Source organism: Dermacentor silvarum, chromosome 1 (genome assembly GCF_013339745.2).
Source record: "Dermacentor silvarum isolate Dsil-2018 chromosome 1, BIME_Dsil_1.4, whole genome shotgun sequence".
Classification (NCBI taxonomy): Eukaryota; Metazoa; Arthropoda; class Arachnida; order Ixodida; family Ixodidae; genus Dermacentor; species Dermacentor silvarum.
The window spans coordinates 36,546,532-36,571,836 of record NC_051154.1 but is presented as its reverse complement, the minus strand read 5'-3'; the positions used below and the strand labels follow the sequence as shown (position 1 = coordinate 36,571,836).

At 44.1% G+C, this 25,305-nt stretch overlaps 1 protein-coding gene across 6 annotated transcripts in view; it reads right to left on the bottom strand.

Annotated features, from left to right (window-relative positions):
* Positions 1-20,819, bottom strand: part of LOC119460478 (uncharacterized) — an 81,196-nt gene extending 60,377 nt beyond the window's left edge. For 2 of the 6 annotated variants that reach the window (XM_037721420.2, XM_049666666.1), the window contains exons 1-5: positions 20,681-20,819; positions 20,473-20,563; positions 12,235-12,385; positions 9,538-9,621; positions 3,019-3,073 (exon numbers count right to left, since the gene is read on the bottom strand). In XM_037721420.2, coding sequence (XP_037577348.2) covers positions 3,019-3,073; positions 9,538-9,621; positions 12,235-12,385; positions 20,473-20,563; positions 20,681-20,723 — 424 coding nt within the window. In that variant the 5' untranslated portion in view covers positions 20,724-20,819. The remainder of the gene's footprint in view (positions 1-3,018; positions 3,074-9,537; positions 9,622-12,234; positions 12,386-20,472; positions 20,564-20,680) is intronic. The other 4 variants (XM_049666680.1, XM_049666663.1, XM_049666660.1 and 1 more) reach the window with 2 other exon arrangements.
* Positions 20,820-25,305: the final 4,486 nt, after the last annotated feature.

Genomic DNA, 25,305 nt, shown 5'->3' with positions numbered 1-25,305 from the left:
GCGCCGAGTATGATGCCAGAGCACAACGCTGCCCGCTACACCCCCCCCGCCCTCGCTGGTGCCTCGAGCGCAACGAGGGAGGCGCGTTTCCTCCCTGCTTTTCTCTCGCGGCGAGATGCTGGTCGGTTGGTCGCCCCTCGCACGCTTTCACTCGCACATTCAGCATACGGCCGGCGCGCCGCGCGTTCCTCGCACGCTTTCACTCGAGCATACAGCCATACGGAGGCGCGCCGGCGTTATCGCCCTTGGACTTTAACGGAACATATATGAGCCAAAAACCAATTTTAGGGCCGCAACGCGTCCGAGACATCATCTTTAGATAGCAAAAGCGGATATCAAAGGCACATACTTTTGCTGGCGGAAACCGAAAATACAAAATAAAATGTCGCCCCCAGCACTTTGGGCGGCCAAATGCCAAGTCAAGCAACCAAGCCAAGCGACATGAAAAGGTCAAATGGCCGCTCGGGCCGGCTGCGGTGTGGCAGTCGCAACGTATGATGCGGGGAACGGTCCCACAGTTGCGACCATAACAGCGGGGTACCAATGCATTGGGTTCTATGGGAGCTGTTCCGGGACCGGCCGGAAAAACGACGTAACAGCCGGGAAAACGCAGCACCCGGGAACGTAACAGCGGGGTTCTACTGTAGTCACTGATGCAGCAGCTGGAGGGGAAGGGCCGACAACGAAAGGAGCACCAGAGCAACGAGGGGCACACAAATAGACACGGGAGGACGAGAAGCAATGACGGCTGGTTCCAACAGCAAGAGAAAGTTGGGCAGAGCACAGAGCCGGTTCAGTCCATAAAACTTGACAATAGTTAGCTGGTCGATTCATTGCAACGTGTGACAATTGGTTTAAACAGCATATATAGCACACGGCAAGGCACATTCACGCACCATTCATAAGACAAGTGCGCAAGTGGCGGCACGGGGCCATTCATTATACAGGCTGGCTGCTTTTGCGCTGCGCTATTTTACCTTATCCTGAATAACACGCAAGAAGCATTTCCATGCGTGTGAGGCATACCGGCGGTCTCACAGCTAGGCAATAATGCAGGTTTTGAGGGTTAGTGTTGCGATCAGTAAGTCTGACTTACGTTAATTTGAACCTTAATTTGAAAGGCAGAAAAGCCAAAAAAAAAAAAAAAACACGTTGATTCACTTGGCAGCATTTGTCTTAAAGTTGGCTTCGCCGCTGAGAAAACTGCCCTTTTCTAGTGTGCCGTCAACAAAAACCCGGGTAGTAAATTGGGTTTTAGGAGGTGCCATCGCATTGCGCAGATTCCGTTGATGCCAACGCCACCATCTTAGCACCGTCGTAAAGGGACGAGATTAGAGCTTCAGATGGCTACAGCGCCGTGTTTCGCCATGCAAAATAAAATAAAAAGAAGCAAGCGAAAGCGGAAGATCTAGCATCGCAATTTGTTACTGCTGCCACATGCACACATGCAATGCAATAATAACACCGACGTCTTGACTGTGCCCCTGACCACAGCCCTGCCATGCAACCATATCACCAGCGCCCCGCACAACGCGTCCTCCTACATGGATGGGGCCCACCACAGCGCATCGGTGGCGTACATCTGACAACCACCCTATCTGTTTTGCGAGCGGCTACGCCCGCTACTGTAATTGCGTGCAGTCGCCCTAGCGCTACAACATACTGTGCGAAGTCGTATGGTAGGTTCTCCACGCCCATATTACGAAGACCCTTCGGCATCGTCACCGACGTTCCGCTCAACGCCCAATACCGCTGCTCACCTTCTCCACGCCGACGCTCGCTATCACTAATGTGCCTCGTCCTGCAGTTCGGGAAGAGGAAAACTAATTGTCGCAGTCCATGAGGCAAGGACTGCGACGCCGGCGAAACACGAAAGCTCCTCAGGGTAGCCCGATGAATGTGACAGACGTGTTGTTGATGGTGTTCACACATCTGCACTAGTGGACACCGGAGCCGCCGCATCAGTTATGGACGCAAAACTTGTTGCTTGATTCGGAAAGTCACGATGCCCCTTACCGGACTGTCCCTCAGCACAGTTGGCGCACAGCGTATTCACCCCGGTTAGCGGCGTGCACAGCTCGTGTTGTCATTGAGGACGTTGTATACGCCATCGAATTTATTGCAATTTCATCGTGCTCCTATGACGTTATCCTCGGCTGGGATTTTCTTTCCCGCCACAATGCCGTCATTCATTGCGCACGGGCCGAACTAGAACTGTCGCCGCTCTCAGATTTGACGCTCGCCGACAATGCTTCTCTTCCGAACAAACTGCTCGTCAGACACGACACCACCATTCCTCCCAACTCGTCAGTAGTATCTCTATGTACTGCAGCAGCGTCTCCAATGCCATCACACTACTTTCTCCGTCTGGTCACTTTTCCCTCGAAAAGGTCTACTGCTACCTTTTGCGACGGTGAACATCAAACAGGGCTCTAGTGCTATATTCATTTGTAACCCGTTCCCGTACCCTGTGCTGCTACTCCAAGGAGAATGTCTGGGCAGTGCCGAAGCTATCGAAGATGTACAAATTAGACATTCCCGAAGACACATACTGTGCCCGTTACAGTACGCTCGGCTCGATTTCTACGGCTGACCCTTGCCTATAGATGTGTTCGGTTCTTCTATTGCTGATGACCTTACACCGAGCCAGCGATCACAGCTTCTGTGCATCTTACAGAATTTCGCACTTCTTTCGACGTCCGGCAACCTTCCCCGGGTCGGACGTCAACTGTTCCGCACTACATCGATAACTGGCTCGCAGTCGCCATTGCGACCAACAGCCATATCGTGTATCGGCTACAGAAGGTCGCGCGATTGATGAACAGTGGCCGATATGATACTACCTTCCCACAGTCCATGGGCATCTCCCGTCGTCCTTGTTACGAAGAAAGACGGTTCTGTGTGGACTATCGGCACCATCAAACAGGCATGAATATAATGAAGGAAATTAACTGCATGGGATGAACAACTGCTGAAGAAAACTTGTGTGTAATGCAAAGTGACACTTCAGTCACTTACCTCGCTTAGTGCCCGGTGCCTTTGCAGCCTTCTTGGTTGGCTCTTTCTTGGCAGTCTGGATGAATATAAAGTTATGTTAGCACAAGTCGTATAGTAGTCTGAATGGTATAACATGAAATTCCCTTTAAACTCATTTAAGTCTGCAAGAATAAACACAATAAACCAGACAGTGTGTACTTCTCATATTGGCAATTCATTCACATTAACTAAATACTAGTTACAAGTGGATAGCTAAATACTTAACGATCATATTTCAATCATCCATTAGCCAAAGTACCTTTCCTAGAGCTTGGAAACAGGCCAAAATTGTACCTATCCACAAAGGTGTATCACGACAAATGTAGAAAACTACAGGCCCATTTCCCTTACGAGCACCTGCTCTAAGCTACTGGAGCATATTATCAGTAAACACCTTTCAAGTTATCTCGAAACAATAATTTGTTGTCACCAACTCAACATGGATTCCGCAAGGGTCTGTCTACCATAGCGCAACTTGTTGAACTAGTTCATAACCTCTCTGAAATAATCAATAATCGCGGACAGATAGATCTCATTTAAAAAATTTTTCCAAAGCGTTTGATAAAGTCTCCCACCCAAAACTGTTATTGAAAATTCAGGCTTTCTTTAAAAACTCTAATATAACTAACTTGTTCAAATCTTATCTTCAGTCCCGAGAACAATTCGTTGAACTAGACGGCTGTAAATCTGGTTTCGTACCATAGTGTCAGGGGTACCTCAGGGCAGTGTGCTAGGGCCCCTCCTATTCATATTATTTATTAATGATCTTGCAAATTGTGCAACTGTCCCAGTACGATTATTTGCGGATGATTGTGTATTATATAATAGGATAACATCTCTAGACGATCAACCGGAACTACAGGCTAGCTTGCAAAAAATTGCGGAGTGGTGTGAACAATGGCAGATACTAAACCCAGAAAAATCTGTTTCCATGTCCATAACAAGAGAAAGGGTCACTCATGCTAACAGCTACAAAATCTGTGACATTTAACTAAAAAAGGTAACTCAACATAATACTTAGGTGTACTAAATACTGAAGACCTCAGGTGGAACGCACACATAGACATGGTAAGCAAAAAAGCCAGCAGAGCTCTATGGAGTCTCAGACAAAACTTACGTAGTGGTACAGCTGAAATAAAAAACTTGGCATATAAGACCTTCAGACCTATTATAGAATATGCAAAAATAGTGTGGGACCCTCATACAGCTATAAATCATCACAAACTAGATTGAGTCCAGGGTCTAGCAGCTAGATTTATATTTAACAAATATCGTTATTGTCACTCCCCTAGTGGATTAAGCCAGAACGCAACTCTTCCTGCCCTAGAAATTAGAACAACTGTGGACAAATTAAAATTCCTGTTCCTCATCATTCACAATAAACTTTAAATTAACGGCTCCGACTTTTTCAAATTATCGCCCAACGCACGCTTCCGACATAGACATGTATATTGAACCCCCATTAACACAAAATGACACCTTTAAATATAGTTTTTTTTCCTAGAGTGACTAAGGTGTGGAACATGCTGCCCGATTCACTGGTTTCCTCCTCTTCCATAGATGCATTTCTAAACGAGCTGCATTTTCTTGTTTATTCGGGTCAATAAGTTTCCTGATCCACTATTCTATATAATACCATGTTGTGGTAGCGGAAAGTAAGATTGTTTTCAGCATATTAATACTGTGAATATATGTGAAATAAGAGTGCCTTTATTGTTGCGCGTGTAATTATTCATTGTATTGCAAATATTGATTGTATTTCCATTCCTGTAATGACCCTTCGGGGGTTAACAGTATCAATAAACAAACAAACAAAACGCTGAAAGAAGAGTTGCCCCACTGTCAACTCTATTCACCATTAAATAGTTAACATTCACAAACTGATGAAATACCAAGGTTGACTTTTTCATGTTCCCACCAAGTGGCAAAGTCTGGCTTGTTATGTTAATGAATCAAAAAAAAGGCAATACTCTGAAGGAAAGACTGTGCAAAGGTTTACACAAGCCACCTGAACTATAAAAGCATTGTGCCCAGATCTGAACATAGGGTGGTCCAGCTGACCAATACAGGTGGTATAACTATCCTCTTCAGCAACTTTAGTAGTTTAAAGGCAAAATTAACTAATCAACACAATGTGAGCTAACGTATTGTAAATAAAGCATAAAAGCAGCACATTAGAACAAAGTGTACTGCAAGACAACCAAATTTTTATCACAACAGCTCACATGATTTATTGTTTTTTTAACTCAACTGCAAGACTCTAAATATGTTAATGACCACATGCTTGCTTGCACACAGTAAGTTGGTGCTCTCGAATGTGCTGTGAACAAACTATATTTGCTGCAAGAAGAGAAATTCATGACAAGGTCGTAAAAACAGTAGCAGCATAGCTTATGCAACAGCCTCTTTCCGTAACCTCTTCGCTATTCTAGCTTTCCATCTTGAATAGAAGAAATGCCAACATTCCTTCAAGAACTGCTACAGATCCTCCCCTGCTGCCAAACTTACTCATAACAATTCAGCAAGTTTATTATTATCATCAAGAGAGTAACAAATGTAGGTATATCCAGATAGATATGAAATGAGCTAATTCACGGTAAGTAATATACAGTCAACAATCAATTTTTCAGAGATGCCCAATAATTCGGGCGTCTTTGCAGCACCGCCACGTACTCCATAGAGTCGATGTGCAAGAACGTCCAAAATTTCAGATGCAAGAACCCTTTGCTGTCCGCGGACTTTTTCCCGTGACCACAGGTCCAAAATGGCATTAACCGAAGCCACCACCACTGCCATTTTGATTATCTCGCAACCTCGAACTGGTGCACTCGCATATCGATCCCCTGGCAGCCTTAGCCAATGCGTGCGGCACTGCTAGACCTAGCTGCTTCTACGTTTGCTACCAAGCTTCTTGTGGTTCAGTTTTTCATTGACCGAATTCACCGATGTCAGCAATGGTGCCGACTCTACCTTTGTAATCGTCACCAATGGCTTCGAAGCGTGGAAAGCACGACACATTGCATAATGCCGATTTTAAAAAGTCAGCTTTGCCGCAATACAGTGGTGTTACGCGGTGAAGCATACCAAGAGCGTAAATGGGAACTGTCGTGGGACACAGTATGTATTCCTTAATTATACACGCGCACACCAGCCGTCTGTCACAGTATGAGCTCCGATACACCTAATAAGGTTCTCCCAGGCCTTCAGAGCTATTTCAGATGTGCCTGTGCACATTTGAGCACTGGTGGGCAGTAAAAGGCATGCATTCATTTTTTCAGACTGCCCGATCTTTCGGACGTTTTCACGGCCCCTAGGGAGTCCGAAAAACTTGACTATATATATAAAAGTAGACCTACATTCCAACAGAAAACAAATAAATAAATACGAACAAAAAATTGTCCTCTCAGGCCCATCGTCATTTGCTTGCAGCCTATGTCGAAGTTCTGCCTAAATGCAGCAGATACTTTCATTCACAGTGTTTGAAGCCACTAACATCTCTGTGCAGAAGTGATTGGCCACAAGAGGTTTTTAAAGATACTGTGGGCATTATTAATATGATTAGGATTCTTTGGGAACTTCACACACTTTCAGGAGACTATTTTTCTATCTAACTTCTTTCCCGCCAACTTGGGTCACTAGGTAGTCCATGGTTTATCGGGTACAGCATAAGGCTGCTGTGCTGCGAAAAACAGGTTTGAAGCCAACTGTCGGACCAAGTTGGGTCAGTGGGTATGTGCTACTCTTCAATGGCAAAATATCATTAAAACTTTCTACGGAACTCAGCGAAACTGAACCCGTGTGACATAACTAAGAAAATCTTGTCTGAATACATAATCACACCGTGCCACACGTAAACTACGCGAAACTGGCGCGAGATGGTGCAGTGTTCAGTGGGAAGCGCGAGAGCGGAACCTGGCTGCATACACACCTCATACATAACACATCTCTGAGGCGGCAATACAGCGTGTCGCGGCACTGCTTCAATGCTAATCGAACTAATGTCAACATTCATCACGAGATGGGTCCTGCTGGGTTTTGCTAAGGTTGGAACAATCATGCACAGAGCATCTATCATGACTGAAGCAACTCGATTGACTCTCTCAGCAGGCTCTACAACTGTTATATCAGTTGTGTGGTTCACTTTGTCGCTAAAACCTGCCTAATTAATACTTCAATTTGGAATTTAGCTCGGTATGAAAAAAAAAAAATGCTTAGTTTCTCCGAGGACAGTAAACAACACTGCACCGATTCCATTCACATAGCTTTCCCCTGCACAATGCTCCTTCAGTACATCTATTGTACTGGCCTGACCAAGACTTTCGATTGCAGCATAAACACGATTGTTTAACAAGACTTATAGTGCTTTGTTTTCCTTCAGGTGCTCTACTTAGCGATAATAAGCCACACACAAAGAGCAGATCACTAAAGTACCTCAGCTGCCCTCTGGTGTCCACCGCAACAGAGCATAGTGCGGAATGCATGACATACATTCTGAGCAAAAACAGTGTGCAATGCAGTTTTTTCGGTAGGCAACCCCCCACTGAGGTTGTGAACAAAGTTACTGCCTTCCGGTTGTTCCTTCGTGATAGGTCAAAATGGCTCAAGCCTCGCCCATATCGCATCAAAACAGATTGGAATAGTTTTATGTTACACCGGCCCTGGGGACAGAGACGCCCGCCCGTTGATCCCGCCGCAGTGTGCGCCTCCCTAATAGTGCCCTCAGCCTACTTTTAGTTGTTTTGCGCCTCAGCTAGGGAGCGCCGTGCAGCTCGGCCCACTCAACCGTATTCTAGTAGTCTAAATACAGTTGCCCTGGCCGTTCAGACAGCAGCGACAACAAGTGGGAGTGGCCGCGCGCGTGCCGGTGACTTGTTATATAAGCGCGAAAATTACGAGAAAGTGCCCTGGAGGCGTTATCGCACGGTGTGAATGGCTGCACTTTTTTTTCAGAGAATGAATCCGCTCACGGTTGGCGGCCACTGCTACAGCACACATGCCGAAGCCGTTCTGACGCAGCGTGGCGCAATTTCGGCCAATTTTCTGTGTTAGGTGCAGTTTGGCACAGGAATTGGCACTTCTATCAAAATAGCGCAATTGGTGCAGGAGTCCCACCTCTGACAATGCGAAAAAGAATGAAGTGAAGGTGGGCCTGCGTGTTTCGCACATGCAACAGCAGTGCTATCAAAAGGGATTTCAAGAATCAACACTACTTAATGGCTGACTATGTGATTGCAAATGTGGCAAGCCGTTGGCCTAGCTGTTGGCTGCTGCTACTAACAAGCAACCATGGTATGTTTTTTTATTTTTTATTTTCATTTCTTCGTTTCAGACGTATTTCTTATCACCGTCCTAAGCCAGTGCACAATGTTCTAGCACAGGGGTTACCAAACTTTCCGCCCTGGGGGAACCCCACCTGCTTTCCCAGCTTCCGCTGTGTTTGTTGACACTGCACGTACATTACACAGACGGTGACTACGCAGTTCTGAATGCATACGGCCAAGGCGGTGCCATGTGCAGCAGTAAACACAAGAGTTTAAAAAAAAAAAAATTAAATTATGGGGTTTTACGTGCCAAAACCAGTTCTGATTATGAGGCACGCCGTAGTGGAGGACTCCGGAAATTTGGACCATCTGGGGTTATTTAACGCGCAACTAAATTTAAGTACACGGGTGTTTTCGCATTTCGCCCCCATCGAAATGCGGCCACCGTGGCCGGGATTCGATGCCGCGACCTCGTGCTCAGCAGCCCAACACCATAGCCACTGAACAACCGCGGCGGGTAGTAAACACAAGAGTAAGGGCTATAAAGGCACAAATAGGTGCGTTCCTGTCATTCCTGAATGGTTTCCGCTGATGACTATGGTAATGTGGAACCTTCTGCTTCGTTTCATTTGGATGATAGCGCTGCTTCTTATTTGCTTTAAACATTTACGGTGCTCTGTGGGTTGCCCTAATTAACTGGTATGCAGCCAAAAAATCCAGTATTCAAGAGAGCCTGAAGCCATTAAATAATGCATACACCTGCTGGGACCAACGCACCAAGTCCAAGTTATCCAATTTTCAAAAATGACAAGGCTCGAATTAACAAGGTATTTATGACAGGCCTCTCTTTTTATGCCAAACCTGATCTTATTTACAGCCTATTTTTTGTATTCCTAGAATACAAAAGCAATTGGAGCGCATCCAGGCATTCTACTATCCTGGAGCATTGCTATGTACATATTATGCCACCAGAATGATGCACATCTGCAGCATCAACTATGTTTAGTATGCAAGTGTGCCCTTTTGTCTCTTTTTGTAGTTGGTGCACTTTGCCAAACCTTTGATCATATTAAAGTTAGCATTAGCAGCTTTCACCTCAGGTCATGCAGCTTGCAATGCAAGTTCATACAGCAGCACAGCAACTAGTGCAGAGAATACAGAAAGCAATGAGATAAATAAATGTTCACTGTTTTACTTCACTGTTCAATATCCCAGCCCTTACAGTGGGAAACATACTCACCCTCGATTTCTTCACAGCACGACTGCGACTTTTAAATTCCTCATCCTGAAGCTTGCGAGCCAGTTCCTCATCATCATCTTGTTCCTGTAAGGTAAGAGCAATGCCTCAGATCACAGAAAGAGCTTAAATGTGCACATATACGAGGAAGAACACAAGATTAAAGGCTGTAGAATCAGCCCCAGCACATCATCAATCCCCCCCCCCCCCCCCCCCTACTAAGAACTGGCTAGACACAGTGCGTCCTTTCATACCGTCACACACGTCTGTCACAGCGACTGTTCTCTTCCTGCCTGCAGCTAAGCCCTCTTCCTGCCTGCAGCTAAGCACAGTTCTGTCGTGCTTCCAAACCAAGGCTAACAGAGGCAGCAAGAGCAGAGCTTACTGTCACAAAGTTTAATTTTAGAATATTTACTGGAAAAAAGTTTTGCTAGTTAGCATTTGAAAAAATATTGCAAAAATATGGGTCCTGGGAAAATCAACAAAAAAGATATAGAACACCTACAGCAGATTGTCTTTTTTCCTGTGTGGCCCTTCCGACCTTTTTCTAGCTTGTTATTCAGCATCAGTACTGCGACAGGAGGCCTTAGCAATGAGTGGCCGGTGATTAGCGAGACATTGATTGTCTAAAGGCCAAGTTCTGTTTTAAGTTATTTCAGCATATCAAGTGTGCCTCTGTTATCATTGCTGAAATGACTAAGAGGGTCATATCGAGCAAATTTGAGTCGGAAGGCTCATGTGTCTCTGGTTGCTAATTACAAAATACTGATACCACTGAAACCACTGAAACGCTCACTCGGGGCAAAACAATGCTTGACAAAATGCAAAGAACTATGTTTCACTCCAGTGCAGAGCTTGACTCCTGGATATGCAGCCACCTTTCCACAATGAACCACTCCTATCACTAGATGTGTCACACACTGTGGCTTTCGTGTTTTGATTACTGGCTAACTCATTTCCCTCACCTTCACACTTTGAACTTCAGTCTGTATCTACTAATTTAAATGAGAAAAAGAAAACTAGAGTATAAACACAACCGAGAAAGGGAATCCACTGTTCCTTCAACATGTAAAAAGCCTGCAGGGTGTAAACAATGTGTTCCCATTTTTGGTATTATTCTGATAGCAATTATATGGACAACTCGAGGCGAGTTCGCACCGCTGTCGTGCTGCCTCGGTATCGACACTGCAAATGCAGCTCGCACGTGGAGGGCATAGGATGGCGGACAAAGAGTACCCTCACTCATACTGGCTCTCTAATATTTTTGCAGGCTATGTACTCATTCACGCTCTTCGTTACTCACTCACGCTCACTAGAATTTATAGTCACTTCCTTTCACACTTACTGGCACCCACACATGCCTCATTCACCAGCACTCACACACACACTTATGTATAATGGCACTCACCAACAGTCCCACAAATTCAATGTCCACTCAAATTGCCCGTTACTGTCTTTCGTTCATACTCACGTTAACCGGCACTAACTCCTATTTCTATTCATGTCCAGTCAAGCTTCCCGCCACTCACTCATACTCATATCTACTCACAACCACTCACACCCTTGGTCAGTCACTAATGCTTCATCTCTCACCTTAAAATGAGTGTGGAGCGAGTACAAGTTGGTGTACTCGTGGGTGAGTATGCCGACCTATGGTGGAGGGTTAGAAGGTGTCCACGGACACAACACGCAATGAATATGGATTAAAAAACAGCAAAGCCAAGTGGATGCACCTTCATGTGGCCACTCAAGTGGCTCTCAATGGAGCTAGGAAATCATCTTGCCTTTCACTGCTGGCATGAGTGTTGTGCGCACAAACACTAGCATCCTGCTGTGCAAATGTGCAAGTACCACACCAGGGTGCGTACAGTGGTGTGACTGGAACAAACAGTGCACTTTGAGCTACAACTATTGACAGTTTTCCTTCCGACTCATCTCGTACACCATTGAGGTGTGATGCCTGCAATGCTGGTGGCAGCATTCCTCAACACATAGCTGACAGGGTGTTGTTTCTACTGTACAGTAGTAGTTGCCTTGCAATCTGCATCACGCCAACATATCACCCAAGCGCATTCTTAGAACACAGTCTGAGGGGCTTTAGCGCAACCCTGAACCTTACAGTCACTTTCAATGCTTCCCTTTCGGGCGCAACTGCCCATTTTTTTTTAGACATGAAAGCATGCTCAAAACGCCCTTAAACTCTTATTGCTTCTTGAAACTTAAATTGAGGTTAAAAATGCCATAGAATTCAGACACATTTATGTTAAGGGTGAAACCGGTACTTCCGGTGTCAGTTTAACATGCACTGTCCTGGTTACAAACAACCACATTGTTTTTAAAAAAATCAGGAACATCATTATTTTGCAACTTGCTCTCCAATGAATTGTAGATCTCACTATGAAAAATGAAAAAAAAAAAAAAAAACCTTCCTTTTCTGTCATTTTTAACTTGCATCATATGATAAAATACCCTGCATTTCTACAAAAATGATGCAGTAATACCACGAACTCTGATGTTTCCATACTACCTCTATACCTTTGCCACACAAAGACACCTGCAAGATGAGGGGAAAAAAAAGGTGCAACCAGTGAAGAATATAAATAGTGATGTATAGTGTTTAATGGTGCAAGGACCTGATATGGCCAAAGAGCACCAAGAATATAAATAGTATTAATATAGGTAAACATAATAAATACTCACTTCTTCGTCATCACCATCACTCGATGAGCTTTCAGCAGTCGATGCGGAGCTCATAGCTCCATTCTGCTGAGTACTTGTCTTGGCCTTTTCTGCTTCTTTATCTTTAGGCTCAGAGATCAGCTCCATAACCAAGCCGTCAATTTCTTTTTTCCTATGAAAACCAATATCTCGTATCACAACAGGCAACATAAATGCAGCATGGACTGAGAATAACTTCAATGTGCCAGACTTTGCAAAGCCTTTTTTTCACCTGTGCACTATCAGTGGCAGTGCACATCGGGATGTGTGTAATATGAGCAGATAAACAGTCTAATTATTGCTTCAGCTAATAGTTTTATGGTCCATGTTGTAATTCTGGAATTGATGTCACATGTCCATACTGGAAGCCCTGGTTTCAAGATATTCATTCCCAAATAATGCAACCAACAAAAATTCCCACAAATTCAATGTCCACTCAAATTGACCATTACTGTCTTTCGTTCATACTCACGTTAACCGGCACTAACTCATATCTACTCACAACCACTCACACCCTTTGTCAGTCCCATCCCATGTAGTGGGTTTTGGAGTACATAGGAATGCCCTGAAGCACAAATTTGGGGGTGCGTACTTATAAATCAGTGTTAGGCTCAGGATTCGTAGCCCCTTTTGTTCTGGTGTCCTCCAATAAGCCTTTCAGTCACGGCGTACACATTTGTAGATGCGACATTTTTGCATATTCTATGTAGTGGTGGCAAAGAATTGACAAGGAACATTAAACTTGTAATAAACTGAACATTCTGTTTATCTAAAGTACCTTCATTTTACTTCTGAGCGAAATCTATCTACAGACGAGCGCTTTGGGGAAGACACTACACTGTGTTTGACATGAAGCGTTTGGTACCAATCGCAACAAATTTTCTTCTTCTTTGTGGTAATGCTTGCAGCCAATAATTATCTCGTGCTTGCATTTGGAGCGGGTACTTAAATATAATTTATGAAGAAACATAACCTTTCTGACTGCACAATATTTAGATATTTCATTATTCTATAATTATGATGATTCATCATAAAATGCACTAAGACTCATTCTACCACATTTACTTGTTTTCACTGGAGTCTCACTGGAATTTATTGACAGTCGATCAAAATTTGTGACTGAAGGGGATAAAAACAAACCAAAGAAGCAGTTGTCAGAGTCCAAAATGAGCAAGAGAAATCATAAGCCAAAACTAGAACAACTCGCACTGCATCTCAATCAGCATGGAAACCTGTTCTTGTGCTTTCACATTTCATGGAATTGCTGATAGAGGTGACAAAGATGGCAGATGTGCAGATGACATGCTGTGACCAGGGTCAAAATAAATGAACGTTTTGCAGCTTTTCTCTCCCTAACTGCATTTACTAGTGCAATGAGGTTTTTCAGATATTTCAACAGACGTTAAAGAACAGTCTGCCCTGCCTAATAAAAAGTTGGTTGTCACACATGGGAAATAACGTGTACCACATTAGAGCTAAGCAATCGCCACATTTCGCAAGTCATGTCCTCGTTCACTACAGCCGCTTCCCTTGCTATTCTTTCCTTAACGATGCATTATGGCCTGTGCGTGTTAGTAAAGAGGGCCCATGTCAACCTTTCTGATCCGAAAAATGCAGACAATATGCTTGCTCATACATAGGTGACAACAAAGACAAGAGAGGGCAAAGACTTTCCTCTTGGAGAAGCAGAAATACACACTATTAGTATGTAGGTTCCAAAGGGCACCAATAACAGCCTCTTCCAAGGTGCATCGGAATTAGAACCATCTGATGAACTCTTGGAAAAAAACCCTAGTGCTGATTAAAGCCCCTATATTTATAAAAGTAGCGCCATCCACTTCCCTCCTCCTCCGTTCCACTATCGCGCTCGGCGCGACCAGCGCGATCGAGGCGCGATATCGACAGTGGCGCCGCCTGCGTCGGGCCTGCCGTGGCAGACGACAGCTAACGCGCTACCAGAGGAAATCCGAGGAAAACTTCGATCGCGCCCTGCGGAGACGTTTTTGAGGCGCGATTTTGCTTCGTCAGTCAGTAACTGGTCTTAATAATGCCGTTTTGGAAGTAGCAACGCGACGATGCGAGACGGCGCAAATATCAAGTGTGCAGCAAGCGTTTGCGGACGCCGGATGGTAAACAAAAAAAGCCTTTTGCCCTCGCCTTGTCGGTTGCGGCAACTTAAGGCGCAGCAGCATGCCATCACAACGAAGTTCTTGTCCCTAACACGTTTGATCCGTTTGTGCGTACAGCACTTTCGTCGCACAGGCCCGAGAATGGCAGTCGGAGCGCGCTGGAAAGAAAAAAAATATACAAAAGCGCGACGCGAACTTCCACGTGACACGGATTGGCCAATGGGGGAGCGGAGGAGGCTGGGGCGACAGGAGGCGGCTAAGAGAGGGCGAGGAGGAAGCGCCGGGGTGAGCGCGGTGGCGGCAAGATCTAAGAATGGCGCTACTTTTATAAATATAGGGGCTTTAGTGCTGATGCTATAGTATTGGAAAAGGTTTGGGAAGCTCCCTGCTGAATGTAGCCAATCAAAAGCCAACCTATTCCAAATGAAGGCCAGTGGATGTGACCAGGTCAGTCACCAGTTTGTCACACAAGAAACTAAGCAGTGTTATGTGTCTCTCCTCAAGCATGAAAGGCGCAACCAAGAATGGACTGCGAGAAATGCAAATTTCTCTTATTGCAAAAGGGTAAAATGGACACAAAAAGGAGTTCAGCAAACTTCATTCGCAATAGTGTCTGAGCTGCAAAATAAAGACAAAGACCACACTGCACGTCTTCAGAAGCTTTAGCTCAGGGGCTGCTATCGAAATACATGGGAACGGAAAAACCATTCTTCTTGGCAACCAGTGTACAGAATTTGATGAGGTTTGATGCACTAAAAGGAAAGTTACAATCTAGTAACTGTAGGAAGTGGATATTGATTTAGGCCATCAATTATGTTACAGAAATTGATTAAACTTGCAAATTTGAAAAAAAAAGAAAGAAAACAAGGCTCAAGTATAAAGTTTACAACTCTAACTTCCCAATAAAAAAACAATATCACAATTCTGTAAACTGCACCTAATATTACATCTAATGAGGAGCGCTCTGACAAATAGCACTCATTTGCGAGTAGGACTTCTTCAAAATCCTTGCAAGCATTGTAATAATTACATGTAAGCTACAAATTCATATATCCAATTTGTTTACTTTAGATTTTATTTATTTTTATTTAATACATACTGCGGACACGAAGTCCATGCAGGGTGGCTAAAACACAATATTAGAACACAAGAAGTAAAACAATGTCAATACAACAAAATGCTGCAACAATACGGCAATAATGTTGATACGAAAAGTAAACAATCATGATACAAGTTTTATAAAGGCAAGTCATTCCAGTCATTAATGGTGCGTGGAAAGAAAGAGTAATTAAATAGGTTGGTTCAGGCAAAATAGGGGGTTGGAGCATTTTGGTGATGTTGGCGAGTAGGTCTTGTTACTAGCGGACTTGCATACAATGCCGGGTCGAGTGCCAATTTGTTATTAAGTAACTGAGAAAGAAAGTCCAAGCCGTAATTTTTATCGACGCGATTCAAGTGTGGGAATATTATTAGACCTCATTAGTTCAGTTGGCGAGTCAAATGTGGAAAATTTGTTGTAAACAAACCGGATAGCCTGTCTTTGGATTCGTTCAAGTTTTTTTATGTTACATTGAGTGTAGGGATCCCAGATAATACAGGCGTACTCGAGCTTCGGTCGAATTAAGTAGTAATAAGCGAGCAATTTAACAGAGGATGGGGTGTGTTTAAGTTTGTATTCGAGAAAGCGTAGTTTATGGAAAGCAGAGAAAGATATATTTTGCATGTGAAGGTTCCAGGACAGGTTGCTGCAAGGGTGACACCTAAATATTTATAGTTAGTAAGCTGTTTAAGTGCAGAGGAGCCTAGCGTATAACTATAAGAAAAAGATGTTTTATTGCAGGAAATCGTAAAAAAAAAAAAACTTTTTTTAACATTCAAGGTCATCCCCCTTAAAGTGCACCAATAGAAAATTTGCTATCATTCAGATCATCTTGGTCACTAGTGTGGGTAATTTCTTTAAACAAGACGCAATCATCTGCGAATAGTCTTATTTGAACATTCGGCTTTACAACATCAACAATGTTATTCACGTACAGGAGGAACAACAAAAAAGATCTTCTCACAGATGCAGTTTACAGAAGTGAGATTTCCGTTTTTGGTGCAGGGTTATGTACTTGGGGGGGGACTGTTTTTCTTTTTTTTTTTACCTTACCAGTTTCGGGGAACGTGTGTAAAAAATTCCAGGCCCTAAATAAAAATTCTTTCTTTCTCAAGTGCAACAAATTTCACTTAAATTCGTCCAGCAAAATTTCACATGTATTTGAAATCAGAGTGGGCCTCAAGCTAAAGCTTCCTTTGAAAAGAACACTAATTTTTAAAAAATAAATCAGTTTAGACTGAACAATCCTTCAAAAACTCAATTTCACAATAATCGGTTGATAATTATAAAAGAAATCAATGACAAAGCTCCATTTTCTTAAATTCATGCCGAGACCCCAATGCCAGGACATCAGTACGATGTGAATTTCGTATATATATATATATATTTGGGCTGCATTGGCTTAGTAAATGTTCCCGAAGTTTGCCATTATGAATCTTGGCTTCTTTAGAACACGATTTAGCTCATTTTTACGTATAAAGAATTAACAAGGCCCAAGCAGACGGCATTAAAATCCATGATATCACAGCGAGCTGGTGAGGTAACTTGAAGGTGTCGTCGGTACCAGTTATTTCTGTTGGCTCAAATCATTTTTGTATTAGTACATTACCCTTCCACAATACCAAAACAGCCACTCTTAGCGCGAGAAGATGCTTGGTAAGCGAGAAAAGGTGCGAAAAGAAATTACATGTGGCAAACCTTGAAGTTACCCCACCAGCTCACTGTGATGTCATGAATTTTAACACTCTCTCCTCTGGCCTAGTTAGGTTTTTACCGGTAAAAATGAATTAAATGGTATCCAAAAAGAGGAACAGACTGAATGCATGTTCAAGAACTCTTCCTGAACCACAACAGCCGATTTGCGAAAATATACTTTATCATCCGTGACATCACACTGACATGCCAGCTTTGGGGTTGTGGCTTAAAAGTGAAAAATGAAAGTTTGATCATCAGTTCCTCTTCTAATAATCAACCTATTACCGTGAAATGAACAAGTACAGTTCTTCAAGAACACTTTATCAATCTAAACTGATCCAGTATTTCTCTCTGGTTTCCTTTTAAGGACACTAAAATGAAACAGCAAACCACTGCACGGCTAGTAAATATACATACCTTCAGTATACATACATACATTCATATAAATTTGAGGCATCTGCCCCACAATGTTGTATTTAGTAGTCCATTAATTACTTTGTTAATTACTGTCCGACTAGTGCTTCTCAACCAAATACTTATGGCTGTAGGCATTGTTTTTTTTTTTTTTTGTACAGACTGCACACACCAACTGCACATAGAAGTAATCTCACTTGCACAAGTTGCAGTTCGCTAAATGACCTATTTCGATCCTATAAAGTTCCTTCACTTCCATGCTAGAGAGGAAACCTCAGCACGAATACCCAAACTTGTACAAAGCATCAACCTCTTGATTGTGTTTATGTTTACTGACCTGCTAACTAGTGCAATAAGCAATGCACTATAAAACAAGGGTAATGCATTCATACAAACACAAACCAATTGTAAAAAAAGTTGATACTCTAAAACAATTTTAAATAGTGCATTGCTTATCGACATCCCCATTTTCATAGTCAACATTAGCTATTCCATAAGCAATCTTGGAGAAATTTATAGTGTGCTCTCAAATCAATGTATGCCATTTTACTTTGATTCTAATTAGTATTCTTGCAAGATATACCAACACCACATTTATGCAGTGAAGATAGCTTTTATAAAATGAAAAGCTATAAGAATTGGAACACATTACACAAGTGCTTCCAAGATAGGAAAATATGGAGAAGTGCTACTTGGCTTACTAGCAAAAACTGAGAAGCCAACATACAAATCTTTACAAACTGCAAATAACAAGAAATGCCCACATTACATCACGCTTCACTTGAAAAAGAAAAAGGCAGACTAAAAAAGACCTACAACACGAGAGTTTACTTTTGGCAAACATTCAAGACCAAAGTTGGCTCATGACACAGACGGTGTGGAGCTTGAACAGGGTAGAAAATAACATTCATTGCAAAACTGTCCTCATACCATACATCCCATCGAAACACGGCAGCTACAGTTAAACTACAAAAGAGAAGGGAAGTGTATTCCACTACAAATACAAATGTTAACTGCTAGGTCCATACTAGAACGATTGATACCTCTACGCAACACTGGTTGGTTTGAAATTCACCTTTTCCTTGCACCAAGGTTAATAAAACACTGCTACAATTCAATATTTTTACAGTACTGCCAATAAAATGTTGCATGTTTTTCTGGTGTAAACATGAAAGGGCAAATGCTAAAACTAAAACAAAACTCGCTCTCTAGGTTTCCAAACAACTCATATCAAGAACGCAAAAACTTTTAACAGTCAATTCATTCATTCATTTATAAAAAGTAAGCCAGACTGAAAGTTGTTCGAGTCACTGGCACAAACTGACGATTAGTGAGGCTTATAGATTCCACGCGAGATCCCGATTAGTTTTGCTCTCTACCTCAGGCACACACCTCAACATTAGTTACGGACGTGAGCTGTGCTTAACGCACAAATACTATACATTTTTAGACCGCTTTGTAGCTTTAACGTACTCACTTCAATGATGAAACACTGCCACGGAACGTAGTGACACCTAAAAACACTACCGAAAATATATATTTATAATCACGTGGGTAACAAGACGCAGCACTAAAGGAGTCCGATGCTCACTAACACACCGCACGGATCTGACAGACTAAAAATATGCCATATACTCGTAAAGCACATCATATTCTCACGGTGAACATGGTGAACGAATAGCGTAACAACACAATTTAGTTCGCGTAAAAGGTTAAAATATTTATGACTGCCACCACGACGTGTTCGAATCATGTTCGAACAGCGGACGCGCGGCGACACATGCATGCTCGCAGGCACTTTTCTGCAGCTGGCGTCTACAGGGGGACCATAAGGATTGGCTTTTATTTCATACTAAGCGCCCGCGCTGAAACCTCACACAAACGTAATATTTTGCCGTCTCCTCTCTGCACTACTACGTTCAACGTCAGTGATACCCCACAGCTTTTCCGCAAAGGATTAATCCGACACTGCCTACACCAGACGCGACAGACGTTAGGCGACACGCCGTATGTATACCATCTCGCAAATTAAGACAATAAAAAATGCTTATAACCAGTGAGCACGCCGTAGTTCGTGGTGATCGGCAACAAGGCGCAGCGCAATGGCACAGCGCGGTGTGCGCAAAAAGTTAAAACATTCCTCATGACCACACCACGATGTGTTCGAATTCGCAGTCGGCGCGCGCCAACGCATACTTCAAAGACGTTCGCAGTCACTTTCCCGCGGGCAAGGCTGGCGGATGAAATTCTTGCAAACACTGGGCATTAAATACCTGAAAAGTAAAACCAATGCCATCCATACGCACAAAAACTATACCGAACGCGCGTAAAATGAGCGTCCGGAGTCTCTGCTGCCGATCCCACGGTATCCCACGGGCTAGCAACAAGCAATCGGGGCCCCCCCGATAGGCGCTCGGGAGCTAACAATTCAATTTAGCCCAATTTTTATTCGCTGTTACACGAGCCACTGCGATTGCGATGTTGAGCGGCCCCTCACTTGTCAAATGCGCACAGAGCCAAATGACAACTGAGGTTACTTGCGAGATGTCTGATGTCACCTGCGTCGCAGCGTCTCATGTAACAACGAGCTGCACACTACCGTTATTTTTCTGCGTAGATACGCCGATATCTGATATAATTGCCACCGTAGTATTAAACAGTTCGTGCTACATGAAATCGCTTCATTAAACCCCACAATACTTCGACGAATTAAGAGTGATGAGAACGGGGACGCATCTCATCACCACGGAACACTGTACGATGGAGAGCTAAGCCTCGCTTTTTGGAACCACGCGATCTTTTAAACTACATGTGTTCCACTTCCCAATGACACGAGGAACTGTCAAGCCCAGGAAAGTATAACATCACAAACACACGGCTTACCTGTCAGTGAAATCGATACCGTACTTTTTTTCCAACTGCTGCCGGATTTTCTTCGACGAAAGCAAATCGAGGTCCGCTCCATCCAACATCTCTGAAAGCACATCAGACACTTCCCAAGATTACCACCACACATGGCAGAAAGCCGTTTCCCGTCACCTATCACATACGATTAAATGTGCGCTAAGGTTAATTTAAACAAATTTCTTACCCGAGATGGCCTTTCGCAACTCACTAACCGGCACTTCAGCCATCTTAACGTTCGATACACACGTGCTACTCTGACGCCGACACTCGAACTACTGGCCGACGCTGTTTATCCACAGAGTTGACTGAGCCGCACTGACGTACCGGCCGTACGCATCTCTGTTTACTAACAGAAGAGAGGGTGATAGCAAAAAATATAAACAATTCAAGAAGCTTGATCTAGCAGTTGCAGTTTCAATTTATTTGTTTCATGACGAATTTTATTTATGTAAAGGAGTACAAAACTTTCGCCATCATTGCTGAAGATATATTTCGGTTTCATTTCTGCCACTGATGCTGTCGCAAACTGCAAACCGGCGCGAAGTTTGCTAGGCTCCTCTTGGCCATTTTCTTCACGCTGTTTCGCTGCTTTCCGGCAGGTTAAAGATATTGCTGACATTAAAAGCGAGCTTCACTGTCGATCCAGAGCCGATTCTGCAGCGATTCTTTTCACTTACTGTTTTTTTTTTTTCTTTTTTTTTTTTCTCTCTCTCTCTTTTTTTTTTTTCCCTTCGCCGCACGAAGCCACGGCGTCGGCCGTCCAGTTGGTGGGCCGTACACGTGAACAGAATCATAAAAGAAAATAACCCTTGCAAAATGCAACTTCTGGATGTTTGTTTGTTTGTTTGTTTGTTTGTTTGTTTGTTTGTTTGTTTGTTTGTTTGTTTGTTTGTTTCTTTCTTTCTTTCTTTCTTTCTTTCTTTCTTTCTTGATTTTCTCAGCAGCAAATATTGTTTTCTATTTTCTTTTTTTTTTTTTTTCAGCCAGGGGTCCACACAGAGCGGGTTCGCGTTGCTGCAAAGTACGAGTAGTTTTGCATCTGAAAGGCCGGATATGCCAAAATGTCAGCCTGCAGAAAAGAAAGACAAAGAAAAGACACAGACAACATATAAGAAGGAAGTAAATGAGAAAATGCTATACCACTGAAACAAGGGCAAACTAAAGTCATTGGAAGTAAAACCCTACTGGGGGGGTACTTATTCGAATATGTGCCGGTTTCGATTCTAGGCTATCCCCCGAAATTCAGAAGGACAGAAAAAAAAAAGGGGGAAAAAAAAGGAAAATTTTAATCGAATTTAGGCCGAATGAAAAAAACGCATTCGATTATGAAAAGAACATCCAACATAGTCGAGATGTTGCACTTTCGCAAAGCACCCATTTTCACATCGGCCAGCCCGATGCGTCGTCACCACGGTCGTGAACCAGTTCACTACCTTAGTAGGCATGTCGAAAGCGTGTCGGTATAGACAGGGCTGACAGGCATCTCAACTTATTACGAGCGACGCCTCGAACGTTTGCGACCTCATTCGCCTTCGCTTGTAGTATAGTAGTACTAGTAGTAGAGTAATTCTTTATTCAAAGCGATTGAAATGCCGTCTTCTCCCAGGCCCTCTAGGGCTTTTGTGACCTTGGCTGCTGAGCGGGCCCGGTAAGTCATCCAGGCTACAGCTGAGCAGCGCAGCCTACCATATGACTGGGTGGGGCTCATAGGCGTATCTACGCCTATGGGGGGGGGGGGGGGGGGGGGCAGGTTGTCAAAGGGGGTGGGGGGGGGGGAGTATGCCATTTCCATTTGCGCCCCCCCTCCGCACACACACACTTTTGAAAGCGGGCACTTTCGGCTGCACGCTAGAAAGTCTAACAAAACTACAGCTGAAGCAAAATTTCCTTAATAGAGTGACCACGTAAGTAACCCTTTCTTTACTACGTATCGCCTGCTTGGGCCCGAGGATTGTCTTTAGTGCCTCCGCGGGACGCGCTATAGCGGGCTACGCGCGGGGTTCGCCATATATGCTCGCACTGCGCAGAAATCCTGGCGCTGGACAGTTCCCGCCGTAACAATTGTCCGCTTGCGCTAATTGCAGCATACCCTGTTTTTTGGGGCCTCCTAACCAGATTAAAAAAAAGAGAAAAAAAAACAACAACAATCTGCTTGCTATATTTATCCAGCGGGCGAGGGGAGAGGTCCGGATAAAGTATCAACCGCGCCCAACGATTGCTGTGCCTTATTGCATGAAATCGTTGGATTTTCAAATGCTGGAACTAAATTGAATCTCCGTCCAAAGATAGTCTACACAGCGTTGCAGTCTAAATATATTATCACCATCAAAAATGTATTCAAAACACTTACAGGTCTAACTGCCAAATTTCATTGTGTAATCATGACTTGTATATACCTTCGTGAAAACGACCTTGGTCGAACGCGCAGAGCCATTTATATAAGAACACTGAACTAAATTTTTTCTAAAGGCCTGTGTCACTTCTGATTTTATCGATTTCATTTTCAGGCCGTTTCTAAATAAGAGCTACACTATTACTTGTTTCATGGCAGGAGCAAGAACAGCAGACGTACATTTCACATTTTGAAGAAATGAAGGCCACCTTTTGGTGACGTGTAGCGAAAATTTTAACTGTGTAGGTTGCATACATGTATGTGCTCGAAAAACAGTTACTGAATAAATTTTATTCTTTATACACGACATTTAATTGTTTTCCCCCTCCCGAAAGCACCAAGACTGGACTCACAACCTATGAGTTCTACTGCGAATGCCTCAAATGCAACCAATGTAGCGACGCGGCAGTGAAATAGCTGCTACTATAGTCGGCTGCCAATGACGCCCTTCCGAAGTCTATAGTGCCAACCACACCGTTTTAAAGCTGCCGGCGATGTAAGAACACAAGCAGCACGCGGTCTTGCCGCACTAGCGGCCGCCACATCTCTGTTGCCCCGAAGAAGCGCCCTGTGAAGTAAAGCGGCCTTACGACCTGGCGCCTAGGGACGCGGTGGACTCGCGATATATATATATTAACACGACAGCGTTAAGAGCCCCGCGTCGCAGAAAATCCGGTGTCCGGTGTCGGGGGCGTTGCCCGGTCACGAAAATCATCCCGAACCACCCCGACAGCGCAGTCCCTCCGCGTGGCGCAAGGCGTTAGTGAACAAAATTGAATTTCTCAAACATCCGTCAGAAAATCGTTAAGTACGACTTAACCACAACCTTCAGACATGATAACGTCGGATTGTAATTTGAATGTCCGAGAAAACATAATTCTGCTACGAGGAAACTCAAACGCAAACCCTTGGTTTCCGGCATTTCTACCTATACAACAGCGGCGCGCCCGGACACGGCCGCCTAGATCGGCGCGCGAGGCAGGTGGCCGTGGCCAAGGTAGGTGACTTGCTAAAACCCCATCCAGATAGTGCTCGCGTCCTCGGCAGGTCAAACTGGGACAGCCTGCCTAATGCGTTTTCGACACGTGCGCGCCTCGAGGCAACAGCAAACAATTAATTAAATAATAGAGAAAGGTCCTAGGACCTTCACATTGTGATATAAGACGGCATATATTGCCCCTGGAAAAATGTCTTTCCAGCAATGCATTTCTGATTAAAAGTGAAGTCGACTTCAAAGCCCGACCCACATGGAGCGATTTTCTTGCGAAAAACTGGCGAAGGGCTGTGCGCGGCGTCCGCCGTGCGGCCGGCGGCTGTTCGCCGTCGGTCAAGATGGGCTAGATATGTTCGCAGGCGGGCAACCGCTCTACGGTAGCGGCGAATTAAGGCTGTCAGCGCCGACCAATCAGGGCGCGGTCGCGTCCTACTTCCTGTCGCCGCATTTGAATCGGCTATCCAGCCAAAGAGCGTAGAGCGAACATGGCGACAAAAGCTGTGCGCATCGTGTACAATGTGATCGACTGATCACAGCTGTCCAGGCGCGACCAATATGGTTCAGTTGCAGATACCAAAACTATTTTTTCAGTGCATTTTACTGGGAATGGAATCACGCTGTTTCTAGCAACACTGAAATCGTGGCGGCGGCGGCGGCCGCCTGTTTTCGCCGCATGTGGGTGCAGCACGGCCGCGGCACGCTGGCGTTCCGCCGCGCTGGTGCGGGCCGCGCGAAGTTCGCCGTGAAAGTTCGCTCCGTGTGCGCCGGGCTTAAGGGGATCGATGTAAGCTTGGTCGTTGTAAGCTGGCTTTCCCACGTTGTGTGATGCAGTGAAGCCTACTCATAAAGAAAAGTGCGATGCGAACGGGGCCCGATAACGCTATCGCGTTCCACTCTTAAAGGCGAAGCTTAAGCGTCCTCCATTTTTTTTCTCGCCTAAAACCAAAATTACTCCGAATAAACTTTCAGAAATAAATTTCTTTTGTAAATTCTTTCAAATGACGTCTTGCGCACATCTTTACTTGGGCCTCAACAAGCTATACATGTCCCTAAGCAAGAGGCTTTTCGCACATTTTCTTCTTCTCTTCTTCTAAAATACTCGCTCATTGATTTCAATACATTTTTTACTCATTTATCGCTAACTATCCAAACAAACGACGCATTTGTATTGGCATTGTAAAGCATGCAAAGACTTCGTTAAAAATCAATATTGGCCCAGAATCGCCGTATTGCTGCACCGCAAAGCACATCGTGAGACGAAGTAGCGACCGAAAATCGGCTGCAATAAAAGCGCGATTGACTTTTTAGTAACTACGAGACTTTTAGGAGCTCCACGTAGTATTTTATTTCTGGTGACTTTTTTTCTTTCAACACAGGTTTTGACCACCGTTGCAATATTCAAGTCGCTGTAAGGGACAGAAAA